The sequence below is a fragment of the Planococcus citri genome, chromosome 4, assembly GCF_950023065.1.
Source record: "Planococcus citri chromosome 4, ihPlaCitr1.1, whole genome shotgun sequence".
NCBI lineage: Eukaryota > Metazoa > Arthropoda > Insecta > Hemiptera > Pseudococcidae > Planococcus > Planococcus citri.
In genome coordinates, this window is record NC_088680.1 from 772,001 (window position 1) to 797,453 (window position 25,453).

General features: G+C 35.2%; 1 protein-coding gene and 1 long non-coding RNA gene across 11 annotated transcripts in view; one reads left to right on the plus strand and one right to left on the minus strand.

Annotated features, from left to right (window-relative positions):
* ClC-a (chloride channel protein 2) overlaps window positions 1-24,489 on the minus strand; it is a 33,570-nt gene extending 9,081 nt beyond the window's left edge. The window contains exons 1-8 of one of the 10 annotated variants that reach the window (XM_065361927.1): window positions 24,104-24,489; window positions 23,950-24,022; window positions 5,306-5,585; window positions 1,922-2,050; window positions 1,666-1,799; window positions 1,417-1,573; window positions 1,110-1,235; window positions 860-944 (exon numbers count right to left, since the gene is read on the minus strand). In XM_065361927.1, the coding sequence (XP_065217999.1) occupies window positions 860-944; window positions 1,110-1,235; window positions 1,417-1,573; window positions 1,666-1,799; window positions 1,922-2,050; window positions 5,306-5,585; window positions 23,950-24,006 (968 nt within the window). In that variant the 5' untranslated portion in view covers window positions 24,007-24,022; window positions 24,104-24,489. The other 9 variants (XM_065361931.1, XM_065361929.1, XM_065361930.1 and 6 more) reach the window with 9 other exon arrangements.
* LOC135843892 (uncharacterized) lies at window positions 10,738-13,822 on the plus strand. The gene is made up of 3 exons (XR_010558400.1): window positions 10,738-11,457; window positions 11,579-13,332; window positions 13,451-13,822. It is a non-coding gene; the product is annotated as an uncharacterized LOC135843892 (long non-coding RNA).
* Window positions 24,490-25,453: the final 964 nt, after the last annotated feature.

The following is a 25,453-nucleotide window of genomic DNA, read 5'->3' on the forward strand; positions in this document are numbered from 1 at the left end:
TGGCTGTTTTGTTTACTGATGATTTAAAAAAATGCTTAGCAAATTGGAAATATTCGGCCGAGAAATTTGAAGTTCAAAGTTAAAATTGTGTAAAATATTACTTTTTTGATTTTTAATTTTTCATGCTTAAACTAATAAATTTTGAATTCAAAATGTTTTATAACATATCTACACTTCATAAGGAACATTTTAAAACAAAAATGAGCGAAATCGGTCTAGTTTTCATAAATTTAGAGAAGGGGGCCCAAAAATTGGTTTTTGGGGCATATCTCGCCCCCTATGGTACCAAATCGGTTCAAATTTTGGAATTCGGTTTAAAACGCAATTTGGAAGAAAGTGTATTTCCAAAATTTTTTTATGTTGATTTTAGCCCCCTTTCTCCGAAATTTGAGGCCCTTAAAATCAAAATTGGGCCTTCGCTATAGTTTTCGCATCAAGTACTCGTCGAGGGCTTTCTTTTAAAAAAAAAATCAGCTTCCTAGGTGTAATGGGGGCCGAATGAGAGCCTGGTGAACTTTTTTTGCTTGTAGCTGTATACTATAGATACTCGTAATATTGACATTAATTTTATAAATAGCAGTAGCACCCATTCGTTTACTTTGCATCGTTGGCCATATGCTGGCGATAAGTTTGAAACTTTCATTTTGGGATTCCCCATGCACTTGTCAACGGTATCGGTTGCGTAAAAATTAGTTATCAATCCGGATTACGAGTAGGTATTTTTTAAGGTTATTACATCGCATCGTTACGAAAGTACGTAACGTATAAGAAAACGTAGCTTCGGGTGGGTAGTCTAGTAAAGGTTTAAGTATCGAATAATTATTATAAAATAAAATACTCGTAGATATTGTAAAATTACCCAATAAATGCGAACACGGTGAGTTCTTGAGGATCGAACGGGTACTCCATCGTGAAATGAGTAGGAAAGAAAGCCTTTACAGTATCTGCGACATAATAAATGATTTTAATCGAAGATGTAAGGTATAGGTAGTGGTAGCTAACTCGTACTGTCCGTACATCTAGGTTAGTAAAATATCTACATCTATAAGCAGATACAAAAATACATATTATGCAAATTTAAACATTGTACGGTATCGGTAGAGACGGACCTGCTTTGTTAAACCACACAGCCAATAAACGAAATACGGTAGCTCCGCAGACGGCCGTAAAAAATCCACGCCAATAATTTCGCACCGCGAAATACACGGTTGTTACTTCGATACTAAACAAGACACCTGTTCACACATACACAAATAATAATACCGATAAACAACCAAAAAAAAAAACAAACCTGCAACAGGTGATGCAGGTATGATGATGGCCGATTTGATGGACGACCTTGTTGTGCTGGCTTAGGGTAGGCCATGGTCCCATGGTACAAATATTATCTAATTGTCGAAAGGGACATTGACTTACCTCCGAGAGGAGCACCGAAACAACTCGCCACACCAACGGCGCAAGCAGCCGCCAACATTTCCGTATTTCGAGATTCGTTTTCGTAGATACCTTTGAAAGATGTGATCAATTTGGACAGAAGAGTCGCCGTGATGCTACTTATATGTACGAATGGACCCTGTATACGAAAGGACAGTTTTACAAATCAGTTACATAAATCAACCCACTCTAGCTTTTGACGTTAATCGAGTAATTTAGTTAGGCATGTACCTCTTTACCGAGGGGAAGTCCAGATCCGAGCGTTGCTGTTAAACCTATAACTTTTGCGACGAGCGTACGAAAGGTGAGATATTCTTTTAGGGCGACGCCTCGAAGTATGGTTTTCATTTCCGGTATACCGGAACCTGAAATGCAGCGCCAAGAAAAATGACGTCATTTGCCGGATGCAGACTTTGGACAGTTTCAAATGAAGCTTCCTGTGGTATTGTATCATTGTTTGTAAATACGATGTGATCTTTCAACTTACCGATCGATTGCGGCGCTACAATGTGCACGAAACCGGCTGAGAATAGAATTAAGCAAACAGGTAACGATACCCATGCCATATATTGAGCTATCGCATTCTTGGATAAATCTTTATACAACCATAGTCTACCTAAAAATAAAAATTGAAACCACTCGATAAACAACGAAGTAGGTATCGTAAATACATATATTGCAATCGTTAAACATCATTTCTCACAATTCCAACGAATTCCAATCTCGAAAAACCTAGAGTGCAATTTATTTTGGCAACACACTCGATATGTTCGGTTGGAAATCAGGTAATCGAGACGATAATTTTTGAATTTGGCACCATAAAAATGGATAGAAAATAATTCAACGTGTATAACAGAAATTCGTTGAAATGTTGGATTTCTGGGAACGAATTTTAAAAACTGAGAAAACTCTTCTGAATGTTTCACCAAGTGTTCGCTCATCCATTGTGCATGCAGTCATTCAGATAGGTAAATAATTTTTCCTCGCATTTACACGTTTTCTTCGCGAATTTTTGCAAGTTTCACAAAAAATGGGAATAATTGCATTGAACGATTTCAAAATAGGGTAAAACTAGGTACGTAAAAAACATGAAAAAAGGCATTAAAATAAATTAAAATAACTAACAAGTGAAGAAATATTGGTACATAGGTAAAATTGAGCAAAATGTAGAGAAAATTGTTCAATAAAAGTTGACAAAATTTAGGGGGAAAATGCGCAAAACATCGTTAAAATCAGTTCAAAAAGTGATGAAATTTAAAAACAAAAAAAAAAAAAAAACATGTTAAAATGATATTTATAAAAAATTTAAAAAAAAAACATTAAAAATTTAAAATCAACAAAAATGTCAGTTTTTGCCAATATTACAGAACTTTTATTATAATACAAACTTTTAATATTTTTTTTTTTCATGTTTAATCATTATTTTGACATGTTTCTGGCTCTCTTTCGATCAACTTCTGACAAATTTTACTGAAATTTCATCATTTTTTTTTTTCATATTGCGGCAATTTCATCGATTTTAGGTAATTTTTAGTGATTTTAATAATTATGTGTATGTGTTTTTTTAGGGTTTTTAGCCAAATTGTTGTAAAAAATGATGGCTATTGGGGTAGGCCCAAATTTGGATAAAAAGGTCGGGGGGTCAAAAATATTGATAGTTCTCGACGTTTTGAGCTCAAACTAGACCATTCCCGGTGTGTCAGTTTAAGTTTTTATGTATATACTTAAGTATTTACATATTGTATGTTTCAGCACGATCGAGATTTTTACATTTTATGACTGGGAACCTGCTCTAATGGATCAAATCAACTCAAACTTGGGGAATAGGGTTCTTTTGAGACCTAAAATTGACTGCCGCAGTTTGAAGGGTCAAAGTTGAAAATGACAGAAAAGTCATTTTTTCGGAGAGGCATAATATGACTCCAAATAAATGAAAAGAGTCCAAAATAATACCATTGTTCAGTACTACTTTTGTGATCAACATATCCAAATTTCAGCTTCCTAGATCATTCCCACCCCGTTTAAGGTGGGAAAAACCACATTTGACCCCAATTTTTGACATCCCTCACCCCTAAAATTGATCTAGAAGTTCCAAATTTTCATCATACAATGGGAGGGTGCCCTATGAGTGATTATTGCAGGTTTCAACCATCCAACCCTATTTGACCTCTCTCCAGGGTCAAGAAGTGGATTTTTGGTCTATTTTACGTGTTTTTCCATTTTTCAGACAGCCTACAGCCCCTCCAAATTGACCTAGAGGGTCCAAATTCTCACAGTACAATGGGAGGATGTTCCCGAAGTGCCTTTTGCATGTTTCAACCTTCCAACCCCATTTTTACAGAAAGGTCATTTTTTTGGAGGGGCATAATATGACCCCAAATAAATGAAAAGGGTCCAAAATCATACCATTCGTCAGTACTCTCATTGTGATCAACATATCCAAATTTCAGCTTCCTAGGTGATCCCCACTCTGATTAAGATGAGAAAAACCACATTTGACCCCAGTTTTTGACCCCCTCACCCCTAAAATTGATCTAGAAAGTCCAAATTTTCAGCATACAATGGGAGGGTGCCCAATGAGTGATTATTGCAGGTTTTAACCTTCTAATTCTATTTGACCTCTCTCCAGGGTCAAAAAAGTGCATTTTTTTGCTATTTTACATGTTTTTCCATTTTTCAGACAGCCTGTAGCCCCTCCAAATTGACCTAGAGGGTCCAAATTTTCACAGTACATTGGGAGGATGTATCCAAAGTGCCTTTTGCAGGTTTCAACCTTCCAACCCTATTTGACCTCTCTCTAGGGTCAAAAAAGTGGATTTTTTGCTATTTTATGCGTTTTCTAATTTTCCAGACAGCCTGTAGCCCCTACAAATTGACCTTGAGGGTCCAAATTTTCACATTACAATGGGAGGGTGTACCCGAAGTGCCTTTTGCACGCTTCAATCTTCCAACCCTATTTGACCCCTTTCCAGGGTCAAATGTGTTTTTCAACGTTTAGGAAAGCCTACAGCACCTACAAATTGACCTGGAGGGTTCAATTTTCACAGTAAAATGGGAGGGGAGGATGTACCAAAAGGCTCTTTTGCCGGTTTCAACCTTCCCACCCCATTTGACCTGTTTCAGGGTCAAGACAGGTTCGTTACCATACTTTTTGCAGGAGGAAGAGAGAGTTGGGCGAAGCCCAAGGGGGGTTCAGGGGGGACGAAGTCCCCCCCAATGCAGGCGAAGCACAGGAGCGAAGCGAGGAGGGTGCGAGTAGTTCAAAAGCCCTCAATGTTTCTGGCACAAAAATTAGGCTCTTACGTAGCGGCAGACTGCTACGACTTTTTTATATCATTTTAACGCGCTTTTGACCCATTTTCATGCAATTTTTTTCCTAAATTCAAGGATGTTTGACCAGATTTTTGTATTTCTTAGTGATATTATAGGACTTTTTTTGAATTTTTGAATCATTTTTAATTGTTTTTATCTCCTTTCCACAAAATTCATGTCAAGTTTTATTGAAATGGCCATATCAGGTTTTTGTTGATTTACCTACATCGTTTTTTATTTACGTTTCAATTTTTAATTTTTTAATGTCTTCGGACAATTGACGGTTTTTTTTGGGAGAGAGGCAAATTCAAAAATACCTCTAGCATTTCAAGTTTTTTTTTCTTCAAATTTTTAAAAACTACCCAATTACCGAAATTTTGGATCATCCAATTCCATTCATCTATCGATATTTCGTGAATCGTAGCACTCGAAAAATGCTCAAAGGCAGTTCGGAAGTAGAGAATTGCATTTTTTCAAATTAAAAATGAATCGATCTGATGCTTTGAAGGAACCATACCGCTGTCTATTCCCCCTTTTATTCGAACAATTTGCTAGTTACCTTCGTTAGTGAACGTAATGCCATAATCGACGATAAAGCTCAACACCGCCATCACGACTCCCAGCAAAGCCAAGAACACCCAATCTTCTCCCAGCTTGGCAAAACTGTGCCTCCAGATGAATCCGATAACAGACAATATCTTTCCGGCGCATTTTCCACGATATTTGTGCAATTCGTCTCCGGCGAATACTTCATTTTTGTATTTTCTGGATTTCAAACCTAATTTGATGGCTTCTTCTTTGGCGCAAGATCCTAATTCTTTGGTATAGCGACCATACATCTGAAAAGAGCACGCAGTAAAACGAATTAAAAATGAGTCAGAGTTGTAGGTACGGATTTAATAGGTAATTGAAAATTGGGATTATGTGGCCCTCACACGAAAAGGTAGGTAAGCATGCAGTTATCTTACATTTTTGACCGTCATATTGGGAAAGTGGACGTGATATGTAGGTTGAGGGGCCAAACTTGCAGACTGGGAATTGGTGAAATGAGATTACAGGTTACGATGTATCGTAGGGTACGTTCTGGGTACGCGATAAAGTAGGTAGGTACTGCAAAAACGAGCAATTGGAATCAATCTACGGGGCTAATTGTACGATACAGTGGGCAGTTATCAAACTCAAATTTCCTGTGCGGAGGTAAATCATCAGGTTAGGGCTAAATACGTAGGTATAACAATTAGTTAATGGTCGATTGGACGTTTAACTAAGTATAAGGCGATTTTATAGGTATTTCTAAAGCCAAGTTCATCCATAATATTTAGGTATACCATTAAATTGCAATATCACAAACAAAACGTACATAAGTATACATTACGTGGTAATTTATATAAGTAGATAAGGAATTGACAATGCGATTTGGCCGGCGCACAATCGAAATGCAACTTGGCTTCTGGCTCACAACAGAACTCTCGAATAAACGTAGTTCAACGAGTTAAAATGACTAAATTCGTATTTTTCGGCCATAAAATCCGAAGATAAGAAACGAATAAAATTTGACGCCGATTCGAACATTGTCCAAATTAATTGATTACGCGACACGCAGCTCAGGCAGGTACGAGTATAGATAGAGGAAGCGAGAAAAATGATGTCTTTTCACGCCACAGAAGACCGCTCAACGCCGGCTACTGCGTCGAAACTAACGTAACTCGATTAATTTTTAAATTAAATCGGAAAATTTAAATGATGTAAATTTATAAACGTTATCAGCAGCGAGGTTCGACGTCGATATGCAACCAATCGCGGTCGCGATAACAACAACAATTAATGAAAAATCCTATATTTACGCGATTATCTCTTCTCTCTCGTATACGAATATACTCGTATTTCGATTTCGAGATTCGACTCGCCCGAAAGGTATGCGGTGTAATTAAAAAAGCTTTCACGAGCGCAAGAAAATATAATTTCGGGTCACAACATCATCTCATGTGTAAAATGATCATTCGCAGATACGAGTATTCGTGATGAACTGCTGACTGCTGCTGATATGTGAGTATTAAAAAATTCCGATCAAAGATCGACAATTTTTTCAAAAGCTGATCGAGCTATCATAAAATGTCACCTGCCGAAAGATCGAATAAATCATTATTTTTATATCCATGATTTGGAAATTAAAATTCGGCCAACTAGAACTCCAAATTATGATTAATTTTTATTTCTTTCAAAATTTCAAATTCCCCTCCCTCTTTCCTATTCACGGCAGAATATTATAGATATTTTGAATCAGCGAGAGCGGATTTTGAAAATTTTGCGTTGAAATCGATCAAAGGGTGCAGTCGGCGTCATCACAGAAATTATTCCAAGGTACCCAGCATTTTGAAGAAATAATTTCTCCTGGTTTTTCCAGGTTTCCAGGTCATTTTTCCAAATTTCCAGACCCTTCAAATATCAACTAGCCTCTGCACTTGAATAAGGAGAGGGTTCGATGGTCGAGAGGGAGATTTGAATTTATTCAAGTCACGAATCATTGGGTTCAAAATGTTTTCAATTTCATAAGGAACTGAAAAAAATGAAAGGAAAATTACAAAGGTAGATTTAAGGGGAAGGGGCACGTAATTTTGGCCAAAAACAGAACGTTTTTAATATAAAGACTTTTGAATGGCAGTTTCGGCGGAAAATATGAATTTTTGAGAAATTTTGGATAAAAACAGCTTTTTTGACAAAAATTGGAATTCTTTGACAATTTTGGCAAAAATGGGATTTTTTTAGGCAATTCTGTCAAAAAAAGAAGACTTTTACGTAAACAAATTTTAGACTTTTTCAACAATTTGATAAAAAATAGGACTTTTTTTTGACGATTTTGGCAAAAAAATATGACTTTTTTGCATGAACAGATAGGTACTTAATATAACTTTTTATGGTATCGTATTTTAGGCAAAAAAAAAATTTTTTTGACAATCTAAGCGAAAAAACATAATTGTTTTGACAAATTTGGCAAAAAGTGTGATCTTATTCGACAATTTTGACGCCAAACAGTTTTTTTTTTTTCACATAGGTAAACAGAAACCATAAGACGTTTTATGGAAGTGTGGATAGAAAACAAGACTTTTTATGGCACTTTCAGGCAGTAAACAGAACTAAACAGCACTTTTTTTGGCAATTTTTGCAAGAAACTGCAATTTTTTTCACAAAAATTAGAACTGTTAACAATTTGCACGAATAACAAAAATTAAGGCTTTTTGACAATTTGGACAGAAAAGGAAACCTTTTGACAAAGATGACAAAATCAGAGACTTTTTTTTGCCAATTTTGGAGAAAAACATGAAATTATTATTTGACAATTATGACGAAGCATTGGATTTTTTGGGAAGGAGGGAGGGGGAGGAGTTGAATAAAAAAACAAGGCTTTTATTTGATAATTTTATGGAAAAACAGGTGTTTTTAAACAGCTAAAGCGAAAATCTAAAAATCAATACGTTTTGGATGTTTTAGACTAAAAAGAAGGAATTTCTTCGCCATTTTGTCAAAAGTTGAAAGTTTTTGACAATTTTGGCAAAAATGGGACTTTTAGACAATTTTGACCAAAAAAAAAAAAAACACAAAAAAACCAGGACTTTCGGCAATTTTGGAGAGAATTAAATGTTGAGTAATTTTATAAAATTCTTTGATTTTGCAGCGAAAATATTAAATTTTCCAGACATTTCCATGACTGTCCCAGAACGCCAAGCTTTTCACAAAACGGACCCTCTGAAAATCTGAACCTGCAGATACTTTTAACTCATTTTAAAATTTTTTTTCGAAATTCAAAAATTCAAAAATTTGCTGAAAGTTTCAAAAGAGCATAAAATTATTATCAATCGCCCAAATACATACAGTCCGGCATATGCCAATAGGAGTAATTGCATCCCCCCCACCGATCCTCCGGGACAACTTTTTTCTTGAAGCGGACATCCTAAGGAACATTTTAAAGCAAACTTGCCCAAAAAAAAGTTGGCACAGGTCAGATGAAATCGCAGATTTCGCGTTTTAACATAGGACTTGCACGAAATTTTTCAAACATTACAGAGGTAAATCGAAAGATTATGCAAAAATTTATCACCTGTCCACATTTCAAGTGATAAAGTGCGTTTTTCGATTTTTGGTGAGTTTTTGAAAATCAAATTTGGCCAAAAATGAGGGAAAAAATCAAAATTTTACCAAATTGACCAAGAAAGCTGAAATTTGGTATATACCCTATTTTCGACATGCCAAATCGATTGGAAACGGTTTCAACCCGTTTTGAGCAGTTCTGGAACCTCCAGCAGATTTTTGAAACTCGAAATTCCCACAAAATTCCATCAAATTGTAGTTGTAAAGCTGAAATTTATTCTAAAAACTAATTTCAATACGCTACGAAATACTGCGGATGAATTTCAAGTCGTTTTGGAGCCTCCAGCGACTTTTTGAAAATTCCTGAAGCCTCCAGCAGATGTTTGAAATTTTAAATTTTCACAAAATTTCATCAAATGGAGATGAAAGCTGAAATTTACTTCGCAGACTACATGGTGGTTTCAAATGGTTTTGAAGCTTCCAGCTAATTTTAGGAAATTTCAATTTTCCAAAAAAACGCCATATAACCTTTCAAAAAGTAGCTGGAGGCTCCAAAACGACTTGAAATTCACCAGCAGTCAACTTCGTAGCGTATTGAAATTAGTTTGCAGAATAAATTTCGACTCTCCATCTCAGTTTGATGTAATTTTGGAGAAATTTCAAGTTTCAAAAATCTACTGGAGGCTCCAGTAATTTTCAAAAAAGTCGCTGGAGGCTCTAAAATGACTTGAACCCACCAGAAGTCGTGTTCAGAGGGTGTTAAAATTGGAGTGTAGAGTAAATTTCAGCTTTCCATCTCCATTTGATGAAATTTTGTGAAAATTTAAAATTTCAAACATCTGCTGGAGGCTTCAGGAATTTTCAAAAAGTCGCTGGAAGCTCCAAAATGACTTGAAATTCATCCGCAGTACTTCGTAGCGTATTGAAATTACTTTTTAGAATAAATTTCAGCTTTACAACTACAATTTGATGGAATTTTGTGGGAATTTCGAGTTTCAAAAATATGCTGGAGGCTCCAGAATTGCTCAAAACGGATTGAAACCGGTTCCAATCGATTTGGCATGTCGAATATAAGGTATATCCCAAATTCCAGCGTTCTGGGTCAATTTGGTAAAATTTTGATTTTTCCCTCATTTTTGGCCAAAATTCGGTTTTTAAAAATTCACCAAACATCGAAAAACGCACTTTAGCACTTGAAATTTGGACAGGTGATAAATTTTTGCATAATCTTTCGATTTACCTCTGTAATGTTTGAAAAATTTCGTGCAATTCCTATGTTGAAACGCGAAATCTGCAATTTCAGCTGACCTGTCGATCAATCAAAATGGCCGCTATTTTGTAAGTAAGACCAACTTTTTTTTGGGCAAGTTTGCTTTAAAATGTTCCTTAGGATGTCCCCTTCAAGAAAAAAGTTGTCCCGGAGGATCGGCGCGGGGGGGGTGCAATTACACCTATTGCCATATGCCGGACTAATAAGATGTTATTCAAACTGCTCTCTGCCAGTCTGCCTCAATTTGAGCAGACTTTGATTCTTGCATAAGAAAAATATGAAATTGAAATTCGAAAAAATTAGTTAAAAATCTAACAATGAAATTTAGCACCTGAAGAGATTTTTTCGGCCAATGCGTTTTTGGACATTTTCCCAATTTTTTTTGTTCGATAGCCCTGAAAATTTTCAGAGGGAGTTCACTCTTTTGAGTTTTTTTTGAACGTTTCAGTATAAAAGAAGAAGGTGGATGGCCTTGATTTTGAAATGTAGGTGTACGATTTTAATTAGGCAGGTACAAAAATTCCATGTTTTTGAAGTAGAAATTGTAAAATTCTTTGAAATCTCCCTAACTTTTTCAGAAGGGCCAAGTTCACTAATTTTTTTTTAGGTTTTCCAGGGACTCTACAGCTTGTTCTTTCATTAAAAAAATGCGAACTGACATTATTAAAAAACGTTCAAAGTGTTCCTCCAGGATGCCAGGATGATGTACAACGTGTGGAAAAATGACTTCTGAAATCTAAAAATTGAGCCTAATTTTTCTTTATAAATTACCGCACTCTTTTAAAAAAGTGGAGGAATTATATGATATTGAACATTGATTTTAAAAAAATGAAGCTATCTATGTAGCTGTTTTTTTCCTTCAGCAAGAGAGGGACGGATTCTTTCATCATTGATTCAGATAAGAAAAAAATTCGATGCTCCTCGTTCTATTAGAATTTCATCAGACTATAAAATAGAAATGATGCAGGGTCAATTGATTTCGCGATCATCCACGAAAAAGTTGCATAATAATCTCGATTCGAAAGCACGACAATGGCGGGGCTGAGTCGATCAATTTTTGGTAAGAAAAGCAGATAGGAATTATGGGCTTTATTAATTTTAAGGCACTTTTCGAGAGTAAAAAAATGTGAAATTAGGTAACGAAAAGTTTCTCACAGAAGTGGAAGAGCTTCGCTTATAAGATAATTCGATTAGATTTTTCAACAGATTATGCGGCGAGGTGCTCGATGTTTTTTCTTTCTCAAATGACGAGTTGGATTTCAGGACGATCACGATGAGTTTATTTTTATAGGATTACACATTTTCGCACTGTCTCGACCTTCGAACGATATTCTTCTCGCGACTATAGAGTAGAGGTAGGTATAAGTAAGCATTAAATGGTAGATATAATATACGTGTAGGCGTAAGTATGTTTCGATTTGATATCGTAAATACGCGAGTATCAGATTGTATAATGTGTAGCTACTTTAATTGCAGCGTTGATGCTGAAAAAAAAGGAAAAGAATAACGCAATCGAATGCAGCTGCAACATAGATAGGTATTAAAAGATTCGCGACCTCTGACCCGCCATTTGGATTTCCATGTTAAGGCGCGACTCGGGTATTTCCAATTTCAACTTCGTCGTAAGAGAGTTGGGCAACATTCGAAGTCGAAGAGCACCTATGTGGCTATGTAACCGATGAGATGAAGGCTCAACTTACGGCCAGATCTTCGTACGAGAGAAAGTCATCGTTGACGTTGGTCGGCGGCGGGCAAGGATAGAAGGCTGTCTGTTGTGACTGATGTCTGGCCCCTAGCGCCGGCTCTCTCAAGTCGTCTACGTGTCTACGTTGAAAAACCGGCGAAGCTAGAACTTTACGTTTCCGAGTATTGTATTCGGCCACCAATCTGTCGAAATCCTCCCATTCCGTATCCACATCTTCTTCGTACATACTCGTACTTGTGTTCGACGATATCTTAATCAGCTACGAGTATTCTTACGACGACGAAGCGATTGATCGAAAACACATCGCGGGCATTAGGCTCCAAAATACATAAGAAGGACAGAAAATATGCTGATTTCGCAATCGCAATCGCACTGACCGAGTGAAAATTATAGTTATTGGTAACCGAGGCTCGCGCTCGGTTAATCGCTAACTGCGGACAATCGCACACGAATTACGAGTATGCGACTTGTATTAGTTTCAATTTGAAATGCGATCTCGTCTTTCGTCTGCTGCCCGCCGATCATCCAATATTATAATACCTACGTGTACGTGTACGTGAAGAAAAACGTGGTCATTGCTGGCTTCCTTTTCGGATAGAGACAGAGGGCGAGGCGTTGATATCGTACTCGCGTATTGTGTATACTGTATTGTACGATATGGTCATTCATAACATCATAAGCAACCACATATACATGTACTGTACAGTGTACATGCAGTAAATATGAGAAATTTATAACGTCTATGGTCTATGCGATGTACCTCTTCCTCTTCCTCTACCTCTATCTTTACCTATGCCATACGCATTTAAATGCGACACGTAACCGGGACGTATCAATTTATCCAATTAATTTTCTGTGTCCATGTCCACAGTCCATTCGCTAATCTGCTCGCTAATGCTGCTCATCTTTCGGCATCTGTTCGTCGCAATCATTTATTGCAATATTTGATGTATTCGACAGCACATGATGCAGGTTTTCCATAGAGAAAGACATAGACATAGACACAGCGCGGCGGCGGTCCCATCTCCAAACCGTATAAGGGCCAACTCCGAAAATTTTAGCTCACAGACACCTACTCAGTGCCATTCACTCAAGATCCTCATTCATTGCTTGATACGAGCAAGGCTGGTTACTTCGGAAATCGTCGTTTTTTGATTTGCATCACAAGGCAAAGAGTCAATAAATCTTGATCAGAAATAGGTACCAAATTTTGGTCACCTTCCAAAGATGTCGCAGAGGTGAATAGTGAAGGGTGATTGAAGTTTGGCACCCCTGATCAAGATTTGCAGTCGGGTGATTGTATGATCATATCAAAAACATCCAGTCAACGCTTTTCTCATAGCTCAAGTAATATTTTTTTAGCATCGATGCTTTTTTTGCAACTTACTACGTAGTTTTTGATAATTTCTATTAATTGGTTATTGGTTTTAAATTTTTAAATTAAAAAAAATTTTTTTTCATGTTGTTATGTCATTTTAACGAGTTTCTGACACAAATTGTAGAAGAACTCCATTCCAGATCCAAGGTAATGCCTTAATCTCAGTTTTCAATATTTGCTTGCCAGGACCACGCCTTATTTTCACACCAATAAATCTGCACGAGCGTAATTTTATTCAATTTTTTCGTTCTTTTTTTTTCACCAGCTAAAATATGTTGTATGTTTACAAAGGATGTTATCATATTACCTACAACCATAAGTATAGAATTTGATGCTGTTACGTATTTAACGAGGACCAGTACGCGGTATGATTGGACCTGCCTGCAACAACTCTGTACACAATGTACAAATCGTAAGATGCCGAGATGACCTTCCACCTTGCCATTGGAATCACTGTGCACAGTATTTACTCGTAGATACGTACTCGTATTTACACAGATACTGAGACACGCCACACCGAAGGCACAAGCGGGAAATTCTAGCGATGGTTTGCTAATAACACTTCACACGTAATCATGCACCGGAACGTATTTGAATAATTTTTTACATAATTTCCCAATAAATGAAATTTTCATAAGTCAAATCGTCGAATTTTTTACGCACCGAAGAGATTTTTAACGCCACACGAATTTCAGTGCTTCTGACCCTACGAAACGAACATGATGAATTGATTGAATTTTTTTCCACGTAGCTTCACTTTTTCTTTAAAATTACATAGGCATATTTTTCAATTTTAATATTTTTTATCTCACACAATTAATTTTTGAGAACAATTGACGGATCGGCTCAAAAAAATGGAAAGAAAAATAATTCGATTGAAAACACAATCGAAGATGGAAATTTTAAACAAAAATGTCAATGCTACCCTGTCTTGAAAAGTTAGAGGTGATAAGGCGACCTGAAGATTTTCTCACTGGATCGAGGTTTTGAAGACCCCATAGGGTCGGACCCTACAGCCCTTCAAAGGTACCAAAATTTCGATTTTTCGCAAAATTCCGCCAAGAAATGGAAGAATGTGCCAAAAAAGTAAAATAGTGATCTTCGAAAAATTTCCCAAAAATAGTCAAAAAATACAACTTCGGGAATAGTCTTTTCTAGTCATAAGTATAGTGTTTCGTGGAGTTTGGGCGCAATTTCGAGTTCACGCATTTAAAAGGATATTTTGGGGTCAAAATTTTCAAAAAATTTCCCAAAAATATCGTTTTAAACACGCAGACTCGAATTCACTTCCAAACTCTATGATACTCGTTTTCTGACTAGAAAAGAGAATTCCCAAAGTTGTATAGCTGCCCAATCGTATTTTTCGAAAATTGATGTAGGGCTCACAAAATACCCTTTTGAATGCGAAGTCTCAAAATTGCGCCCAAACTCTATACGAAACACCGATTGTGTCTAAAAAAGACGATTCTCAAAGCTATAGCAGGGTCATTCTATGTCAATTGGACAAAGAAGTGGTAGGGAGGTTCGGCGATTTTTTTGAAATTTTTCCTATGGAAAGACTTTCCGAAGGGATGACCAATGGCGCAAATCTCAGCCCTCTAGCCCATTTTTAAAGGCAGCCAGAGGGTGTCAAAGTTTTCAGTGAACCTAAAATATCATCCACTTCAGCAGTGGATTACTCGATAACCACGATACCTACCAAAATGAAACTTTTTCCCATAGTTAGAGGTTTAGAAAGGCTTTTTGGTGATATCATAAAAATCAGTGTTGCCACTTTTTTTCGTGCAAAAAATTAGTTCAAAAAGTTTCGTTTTATATCGTTATTCCGACTCTCAAAAATTCCGAAAAAAATATATTATGAACAACTTTTCATGCTGAACAACATATTAAAAGATTGGGATGGTAACATGTTGCAAAGTTGATTTTAAAAAATATAAAGTTTGCAAAAAAATGCGATTTTTTGATTTAAAACATGAAAAAAAGTTTTGATGGGTGAAGTTGAGCCATTCGACCCCTATTTTTACGTGAAAAAGTTGAAAAAACCCTTTCACTCGATGAAATGAACTCCTCACAAAAAAATCAAAATTCGAAAAAATTCAATTTTTTATCTCAAACATCAAAAAAAGTTTAAATTTATTCAGTTGTCTTATTTTGACCTCTTGCTGACGTATATTTCATGAAAAAGTTGACAAAAATTACACTCACAGCAAAAAAAAATCAAAATTCGTTCATTTTTTGAATATTTTCGAATTTTGATTTTGCGCCATTGGTCATCCCTTCGGAAGTGGTTTCCACAGGAAAAATGTCAAAAAAATCGACGAACCCCCCCTACCACTTCTTGGTCCAATTGACGTGGAATGACCCTAATGACATTTTTTCGTTGTTTAATGCTCCTTCCTCTCAAGTTGTTACTTTTTATGAGGAAAAATTCTCTCAAAATTTTAGCCTTTCGACTTAAAAATGAGCCATATGCGAGGAAGTCTCCCAGAAATTCAAAAAAAAAAAAAAAAAATTCGAAAAAATTCAATTTTCAATTTCAAACATCAAAAAAAGTTTAAATTTATTCAGTTGTCTTATTTTGACCTCTTTCAGGCGTATTTCGTGAAAAAGTTGATAAAAATTACACTCACAACAAAAAAATGAAAATTTGTTCATTTTTTGAATCTTTTCGATTTTTGATTTTTTTGTGAGGGAGTCATTTCATCGAGTGAAAGAATTTTTTCAACTTTTTCCACAGATGCGTAAAAATAGGGGTCAAATGGGTCAACTTCACCTATCAAAACTTTTTTTAAAGTTTTAAATAAAAAATAGCATTTTTTCGCAAACTTTAAATTTTTTAAAACCGACTTTGCAACATGCTACCATCCCAATTTTTTAAGGGAAATATATAATCGAACGATAAAAAAGGTGGTTAGCACGATAACCATTTGAACGATAAAAGGTGGCATAGTAACGGTAGTTTAGGTGGTAAGCACAGCATTTTTCAACCATTGAAAAAGGTTGTTAGCCCGATAATTTTCATTGATAAACACGATATTTTTCATTGATTAGCACGATATTTTTCATTAACAAAAGAAAACACTGGCACACAGTGGGACAGATTCATTTTTTAGGGTGTCAAATAATCATATTTCAGAACTGAATGCAAATTTGGACGTCAATCTTATTGATACACAGGTATTTTGAGGCGCTGAATTCATTTTTGTCAACTTTGTCGTTATTTTGGTTCGAACCTCAAATGGGGGCCCCAGGAGGAGGGTGCAAAGGGGTAAATATTTTGGAAGAGTCGAGTGGCGGGGTATCGATATGTACGTTTTTTGGGCTCCAGAATTCATTTTTGACGTTATTTTGGTTTGAAACCCAGAAGAGGGGGTGCAAAGGCCATTGAATAGGTAAAAAAAATAGAATTTTTTGTAATTTCATTAAAAATCTGTGATTTTTCCAAGTCCTCCCTTGGCAGCAAACTCCATCCCATTGGGTCAAAAACATAAACGAGGTCATCCGGCTTTATCTCGTAAAGCTTTATTGCAATAGGTACCTACTAGAACACTTCATTTTTTATTCACTCGCAAAAATCTTTTACTTTTTGTCGTTCATTTATCCTTATTCATCGTGGGCATCACTTATTTATCGTTTATTTATCCTTATTTATCGTGGACATCACTTATTTATCGTTCCATCTGTCAAAAACTTCTCGTGGAAATTGTTTATTTTTTATTGTTCTTACTATCATATATATCGTGGATACCACCTAATTTATCGTTCGTTTTTTAGGAAATCGTGCAATACATTTTTCTATTGTGAAATACACTTTTTTATCGTGCAATCCTCTTTTTCATCGTGAATACTTATTTATCGTGATAACCCACTACTGTTATCGTGCTAAACCCCTTTTTTAAAGTAACGATAAATTGCACCCATTTTTTAATATGCTATTCAGCATAAAAAGTTGTCCATAATATATTTTTATTCAGAATTTTTGAAAGTCGAAACGATATGAAAACTACGTTTTGAAACTTTTTGAGCTAATTTTTTGTACGAAAAAAAGTGGCAACACTGATTTTTATGATATCACCAGAAAGCCTTTCAAAACCCCTAACTATGAGAAAAAGTTCCATTTTGGTAGGTATCGCGGTTATCGAGTAATCCACTGCTGAAATGGATGATATTTCAGGTTCACTGAAAACTTTGACACCCTTTGGCTGCTGTTAAAAATGGGCTTGAGGGCTGCGATTTGCGCCATTGATCATCCCTTCGGAAGGTCTTTCCACAGGAAAAATTTCAAAAAAATCGCCGAACCCCCGTACCACTTCTTGTCCCAATTGACGTGGAATGACCCAGCTGCCTTATCACATTTTTCGACCATTTTTGGAAAATTTTTCACAATTTTTGGGTCCTAAGAAATACTTTATTAATCCCATGCCTTTTTGACATACCTATGTCTTGAGGATTAGTATTTTTTTTGCACATTCTTTCATTTTTTCTCTGTGGAATTGTGCGAAAAATTGAAATTTTTGGACCTTTGGACTGCAGTGAAGTCATCAACTCAATTCAACTCATTTTTAAGAGAGTTGCAACCGAATCTTTAAATTCTTTTTAAGGAGTTCGATTCTTTTACAACTTCTTAAGCCAATTTTTAAATATTATTCACCAATGTTTTTTTTTTTTTTTTTTTGACAACCAGGAAAATTTTGACATCACGACAAAATTCGGATAGTAGGTACCATAGTCCAATGATATGGAATGACAAAGGTTTTGATTTTGATAATACATATTTCGGTTCGAAATTTCATCATTTCTGAAACTGGGGAAATATTTTGGAACCTGCTAGTGCTAATTGTTGACCATTGTTGCCAATTTTGAAAGTTAGAAACTATTTGATAATTTTTTGGCGTTTTGGCTAATTTTCTTGATTTTTTAAAATATGGCAAAGGTTTCAAAATATTTCCTCGCTTTCAGAAACCTCTTTCTATATTTTGGTCGAATTAATGTGAAATATATTTGAGAAGAAAAAAATTTCAAAACCCGAATTTACCCAAAAATAAGCGATTTGCAAATTTGCAACCAGTCAGTAGAACTCTAAAAAGTGGTTTTGGATTTTGATGCCAATAGAATAGCCCAGGTCGACGCAGAATCTCAAATATCCACTATCTTTTGGCACTGGATCATTTTCCCTAAAACAGATTGGGTAACTTGAGTAAAAAAAATCACGATTTCCCCAAAAATTCTCCTCTTTGAGAACCCCTACCTCCCTTCCAAGGACACCACTGAAGCTAAAATTTAACCACTTGATCAAACTTGATCTTATTTCTGCGAATAAAACCTTTCATAATGATGCATTTCATGAGTCATTAATTTCGAAGATATTTGATTCGTAAAATGAAACACTTCGTATGGATAAAAATGCAAAAAAAAACACATCGGATATGTAATACCTAATAAGTAGTCTCGTACCTTACCTACCTATTTATACGAGTAATCAACGAAAAAGCGATACGCCAACATTAGTAACGCTGAATTAACACGGATATGATAAAGACACCTACCCAAGAATAAGCATTTTGAAAAAAAAAGACAATGCAATGTGTGATAACGACAAGCTATTTTAAATGAACTTATCTAAATCGCTTTTATGATGATACGTTTATTCAAAAAAAAAAAAAAACACCATCGAATCTACATAGTACACATTAAAGCCTACAAGTATAATACAGCAATCGTACATCCAATATCAGTGTTTATTGTTTACGTGAGCACGAAATTCTCACCTTTGCCCTTTGAATGAAATAAACGAACTGAAACAGCTGCGAGCCTTTTCCTTGAAAACGTTTTTCAAGAAGAAGAAATTCGGTCATTAGATCGTTTATTTTGGGAACAAATCAACCAAGAGTGAGCTTTTACCATTGACGAAAGTCGAAAACGAAATAACATTGGGTACCATGTTGCCAAATTCTGATGATAGGTAGGTACCTACTACCTACATGGGTTTTTGTACACACATACTCGTAGGTATTATGTGCTCATAGGCGGCTGTAAAATATTACTCGTATATAGCCGCAGGTTGCAGCGGATTCTTCTCAATTTATATATCGAAAGAAAAGAAAAAACCTTGGAAAAACGTAGGTATTTGCACTGTTCAAATATCGTCGTTAGACACGTTGAAGTTAAAGAGCCGAAGATTATCTCCGCCTCGAGAGTTATATGTAGTATAGGAATATTTATAAAACGATAATTACACCATTACGTACGAACGTATTAAAAATGATTAAAATTTTACGAGATACCTTACCTACCTATTGCTTATTAAATGTATACTCTATAATCTTGATTATGTAGATATAGTGGATATACGCGAAATCGCGCACGTTGTAATTATACCTCATACGTGATTTCGTCAATTTTTTTTTTTTTTTACTGCAACTTGACGCAGAGAGAGGCTACAATTCTTTCGTATGTATGTATATTACCAGAGAAAGAGAGAGAAAAAAGTGTGAACAAGATAATATCTCACACTATTGCAAAAAATTAACGCAAATGAACCGAGAAACAATACACGATTGGCTCGAAAATAAATATTTAAAAAATACGAATTCGGAATTCGACACCTTTGGATTTGCCTTATTGCCATAGCCTAAGCAATTCGTGTATTCGTTTACTAATTAATGAAATGCAAATCGTTATTATCATTAGGTAAGTTAGCCAGGTGTATTTTTTGAAATTTTTATTTTATTACGATACGAATGGGAATGGCGAAAGAATACACACCACACACCTATTTATCTATCGAGGAATTAAATTAATAATCTGCTCGTAAAAGTCATTTCAACGATTAGTAAAGCAAATAAAAAGAATTCATAATCGACCGAGCTTTATTGCTTATTTGATTCGAATGTAAATACAAACAGTGTTCGTCATTACGTAAATCACGTTTGATAATACGAATACCTACCGATTTCGAGAATTTTTTTTTTTTTTTAGATGCTTAATTTTGAAAGAACAAAAAAACTTTCTTCGAGACAGTGTATAGGTACCCTAATTAAGGAATTGAATGTTTCAATTTTTCAATTTTAGGTGAATCAACTGTTAGCTATAAAACGACGATGATGCGAAATTGGATAATTTTTATGCAAATGTAGCAATATGAAAAAATTTTGTCGGATTGGGATAAATTTTCGCCAAAATTTCCACTCGAGTTTTTTTTTTCAGGGAAACAGAAAAATACAATGTACCATACCAATGGATCCCATTTCACGAATTATTTCAATATATGTTTCAAAACTATACACACGTTATGCATGAGCAAATCAGTCAATTTTGAATTTAAAATTGGCACATTTACGAATGTTATAAGCTTTAAGATGAAGTTATTGTTGCATGTTTACAATTATTACCATGTTAATGTTTACCATTAGCCTACAATTCATGGGCAATTTTATGCATGTTTATTGAATGAAACTCATAAACTAATTAATTCAAAATTGTATCGAAAACATGGACTAAAACGAAACAGAACCTAAGTACATAATATAAAGAACTAAAACAGGAAATTTTTATCAAGCTTTTTAATCAAAATCCATTCAAAAAATTACCTAAAGTGACCATGCTCCGCAGGAAAATGTAATTTTAATCACATTTCGTCGCGATCACAATTTGAGCAATTTGAGGTCCCATTTTAATATCAATGGGAAAGATAGTAAATGTGAGAGTTCAATTTTTTAGTAAAATGCCACGTTTTGGGGACTGGAGGACTCCTTTCGACATGAGCCAACGAAATCCTGCGTTCTTTTGGAGGGCTGGTTGCTTTTATAAGAATTTGACGTTTGTTTTGTGGAAATTTTCATTACCCCGAATTGGACCGAGATTCAATTTAGACGTCATTTTCGTTCACAACGACCTCGAATTAGTCTGAAAACGTCATAAAAATGGAAATTTAGAAACCATTGGCTCGATTATGACCCTCAGAACCTGCAATTTTCGGAAGAATCAGTAACCTCGGGGTAAATCTCTGATGGGTCATTCCACGTCAATTGGACCAAGAAGTGGTAGGTGGGTTCGGCGATTTTTTTCAAATTTTTCCTGTGGAAAATTTTTCCGAAGGGATGATCAATGGCGCAAATCGCAGCCCTCAAGCCCATTTTTAACAGCAGCCAGGGGGTGCCAAAGTTTTCAGTGAACTTAAAAATAAAATATCATCCATTTCAGCAGTGGATTACTCGATAACCGCGGAAACCTACCGAAATGGAACTTTTCCCCATAGTTAGAGATTTTGAAAGGCCTTTTGGTGATATCATAAAAATCAGTGTTGCCATTTTTTTGGTACAAAAGATTAGCTCAAAAAGTTTCACAACGTAGTTTTTATATCGTTTCGACTCACAAAAATTCTGAAAAAAATATATTATGGACAACTTTTCATGCTGAACAACATATTAAAAAATTGGGATGGTAACTTGTCGCAAGGTCGATTTAAAAAAATTTAAACTTTGCGAAAAATGCGATTTTTTGATTTAAAACATGAAAAAAAGTTTCGATAGGTGAAGTTGACCCATTTGTCCCCTATTTGTACGTATCTGTTGAAAAAGTTGAAAAAACCCCTTTCACTCGATAAAATGAACACATCACAAAAAAATCAAAATTCAAAAAAATTCAATTTTCAATTCCAAACATCAAAAAAAGTTTGAATTTATTCAGTTGTCTTATTTTGACCTCTTTCTGACGTATTTTATGAAAAAGTTGATAAAAATCACACTCACTGCAAAAAAATAAAAATTTGTTTATTTTTTGAATTTTGCTTTTTTTGTGATGAGTTAATTTCACCGAATGAAAGGGGTTTTTCAACTTTTTCAACTGATACGTAAAAATAGGGGTCAAATGAGTCAACTTTACCAATCAAAACTTTTTTTCATGATTTAAATCAAAAAATCACATTTTTTCGCAAAGTTTAAATTTTTTTAAATCGACTTTGCGACATGGTACCATCCCAATTTTTTAATATGTTGTTCAGCGTAAAAAGTTGTCGATAATATATTTTTTTCAGAATTTTTGAAAGTCGGAACCATATGAAAACTACGTTTCGAAACTTTTTGAGCTAATTTTTTGTACGAAAAAAAGTGGCAACACTGATTTTTATGATATCATCAAAAAGCCTTTCAAACCCCCTAATTATGGGGACAAGTTCCATTTTGGTAGGTATCGCGGTTATCGAGTAATCCACTGCTGAAATGGATGATATTTTAGGTTCTCTGAAAACTTTGACAGCCCCTGGCTGCCTTTAAAAATGGACAGAGGGCTGCGATTTGCGCCATTGATCATCCCTTCGGAAAGTCTTTCCACAGGAATAATTTCAAAAAAATCGCCGAACCCACCTACCACTTCTTGGTCTAATTGACGTGGAATTACCCTGATCAGAAATGAATTCGCCATGTCAAAATTCAAAAAACTCTTCGGGCGAAATTTCGAATGGACTCGCGACAAAAACTTTCTATCGCACAAAAAATGCGCGAATAAATTCTCTGTATTTTTCACACTTTTCTCGATGTTCAAAGTACCAAGATATAATTATTAAGTTGGATGCCGAGGAAAAAAAGTCGGAAGATTTCGATCAAATTTGGTGGAAACCTTCATTTTGAGTTGAAAATTTTTTCAGCATCGGAGGTGCCCCAGGAAGGGTAACATGGGTGCTCAAAGAGAGAACGACCTTTTTTTGGGGTTGAATAGGCCAGTCCATTAGGTATCTATAGTAGGTATCAGAGATTCTGCATCGACCCAACCTATTGCCATCGAAATTCAAAACCACTTTTAGAGTTCTACTGACTAATTGAAAATTTGCAAATCGCTCATTTTTACTTATTAAATCCGTGTCTCGAGAAAAAAAAAACTTTTTACTTCTGAAATATTTCGCATTAATCGTGTAAGAAAATCGAAAGATGTAATTTCTAAAATTGGAAAAATATCTCGCGAGGAATTGGCAACAGGTAATCATTCAAAAATTGATACTACTTCGTTCCAAAATATTCCCCAAATTTGAGAAGCGATATCTTTTTGATACTTTGGCATAATTAATGCGAAATATTTGAGGGGAAAGAATTTCAAAACACAAATTTACCCAAAAATAAACGATTTGCAAACTTTCAACCGTCAATTGAACCCTAAAAGTGATCTTGGATTTTGATGCCAATAGCCCAGGTCGACAATTAATTTTTGAAGTCGTGATTTTTTCATCTTTTTTTAAAATTAATTTTAAAAAGGTTACCTACCTAATTTTTAGTTCTTGTTTTTCCAAATATTTTTTTTTATTAGGTTTTTTAGGTATTGATTAAGCACTTAACGTAAGAAGAACAGATGGAAAATAAATTATTAAGTTTATTAAACTACGATTAGCTAATTTTCCATTTTTTTCATTGAAAAACTCTTTTTTTTAATTCATTAATTTTCGAGTTTTTTAGAAATTTATTAATGATGACTGAAAATTAAATTTTGATTTGTGATTTTGCCTTTTGGTAGTTTTGGTCACCTATATGATCAATAATCACTATTCGCAAAAAAGAATACCTACCAACAAATATTAAAAAAAAAAAATAAAAATTCAAAAAAATTAAATATTATCCAAAATTTTTGAATTTAGCTTAAAATTCAATTTTCTCTCACGATGAAAATGTACCTACCTATATTTTTTTCCACGAATTGGCACTTGACCAGCGGAATTTTACATAAATTCTAGCAATAAAAAGATAAACTACCTGTAGGTATAAGGTGCAAATAACTCACCAAAGTATGCTGATATTCGTGGGTATCCGGCGGTAGACGGCATATCGATACTGACATAATTATATTTCTTCACCTATTGATTAAAATACACGTATAAAATTAAAAACCCATAACGAAAATAATGGAAAAAATTAGGGCAGAGTAGATAACACACGTGAAACTTCACCGACACAGACACCGACGACGCGACGCGACCGCGATCAATTTTTATTCGATAAAATTCGCACGTCGGCGGCGGCGTGATGCGAAATGACGCGTCCAAACGAGCATCAATCGCAAACTGAGAGACACACCGATAAAGCGATTTAAGAAAAAAAAAGAAAGCAAAACAAACAAAACAAAAACAAAATCAAACAAAACAACCGAAAAAAATAACAGGTATCGGTGGAATTGGCTGTACAGCTTATCAGTATTCGCATTAGGTTCTCGTAAGCGTACGCCGTAATTGACGATTAGGTATTATAAGAGTACCTCTACCTATATCGATGAACGAAACCAGTTGTCAGCTGTTATATTAGCACTGCAGGCGCATCGCAGTAGCCGGTGAGCTGGTCAATGTGTATACCTTGTATCTCCAAGTAGAAGTACCTCTACCTACCTCTACCTATCTATCTACCTATGCTTGAATAGTACACAGCTACGATAGGCATATAGGTAGTTGTAGGCTAATTTAACGCGAGCTTTAAGCTGACCGCTAGGCTACAATGACAGTTTTTGAGTATCAAACTCGAGTGTCACTGTCAACGTTTAGCAAACTTAATATCGAGTAGGTACGCGTAAAAATTGTACGTATTATGCTGATAACTCTCCGCTAGGTAATCCAATCCCAATATCAGATACTACGAGTATATTATCAGTATCACCAAGCACCTAGCAACTTCCGATGACGACATTTTACATACCGTATTTTATCGCGATCAAAACTCGATTTCGTAACGAGTAATCGAGTACACACAGTTACTCACTACACAGCATTTTGTTGCATTCAACTTGCGATAAGAAATCTGCCATGAAATTGTACCAACAGTAATAAACGACCGAATAAATGTCATAATTCAATAGTAGTTCGTAATTATCGAGAACTCGTTCATCAAAGACACCTATTTATAAATTATGTATTTTTTATTTACGACTCAGAGAAGTAGGTACTGGTGACTTGACGAGGGTAAAACACAAGCTCTACTTCTGCGACTCGGTGAACCGCATCGAGAGGACCAATTTTCGAATAATTCGATTTGAAAACTACTTTCTTTAAATTCGGTCGATGAGTACCTTATTTTATTACACTAATCAGACTCCAGCTGTAATGAAAAAGCCTGTAGGCCTTCACTTACGAATATCATCTTGAAATTTTCATCTTTGGATCAATTTAGAATTTCCTATCGATAAACTTCATTTATTCGACTAACCGGAGGGAGCTTCTTCTCATCTAAAAGTAACAAAATAACTTGAAATTTCAACTAGTAACCGAAGCGAGAAAAAAAATACCAAATACGTATGTAAT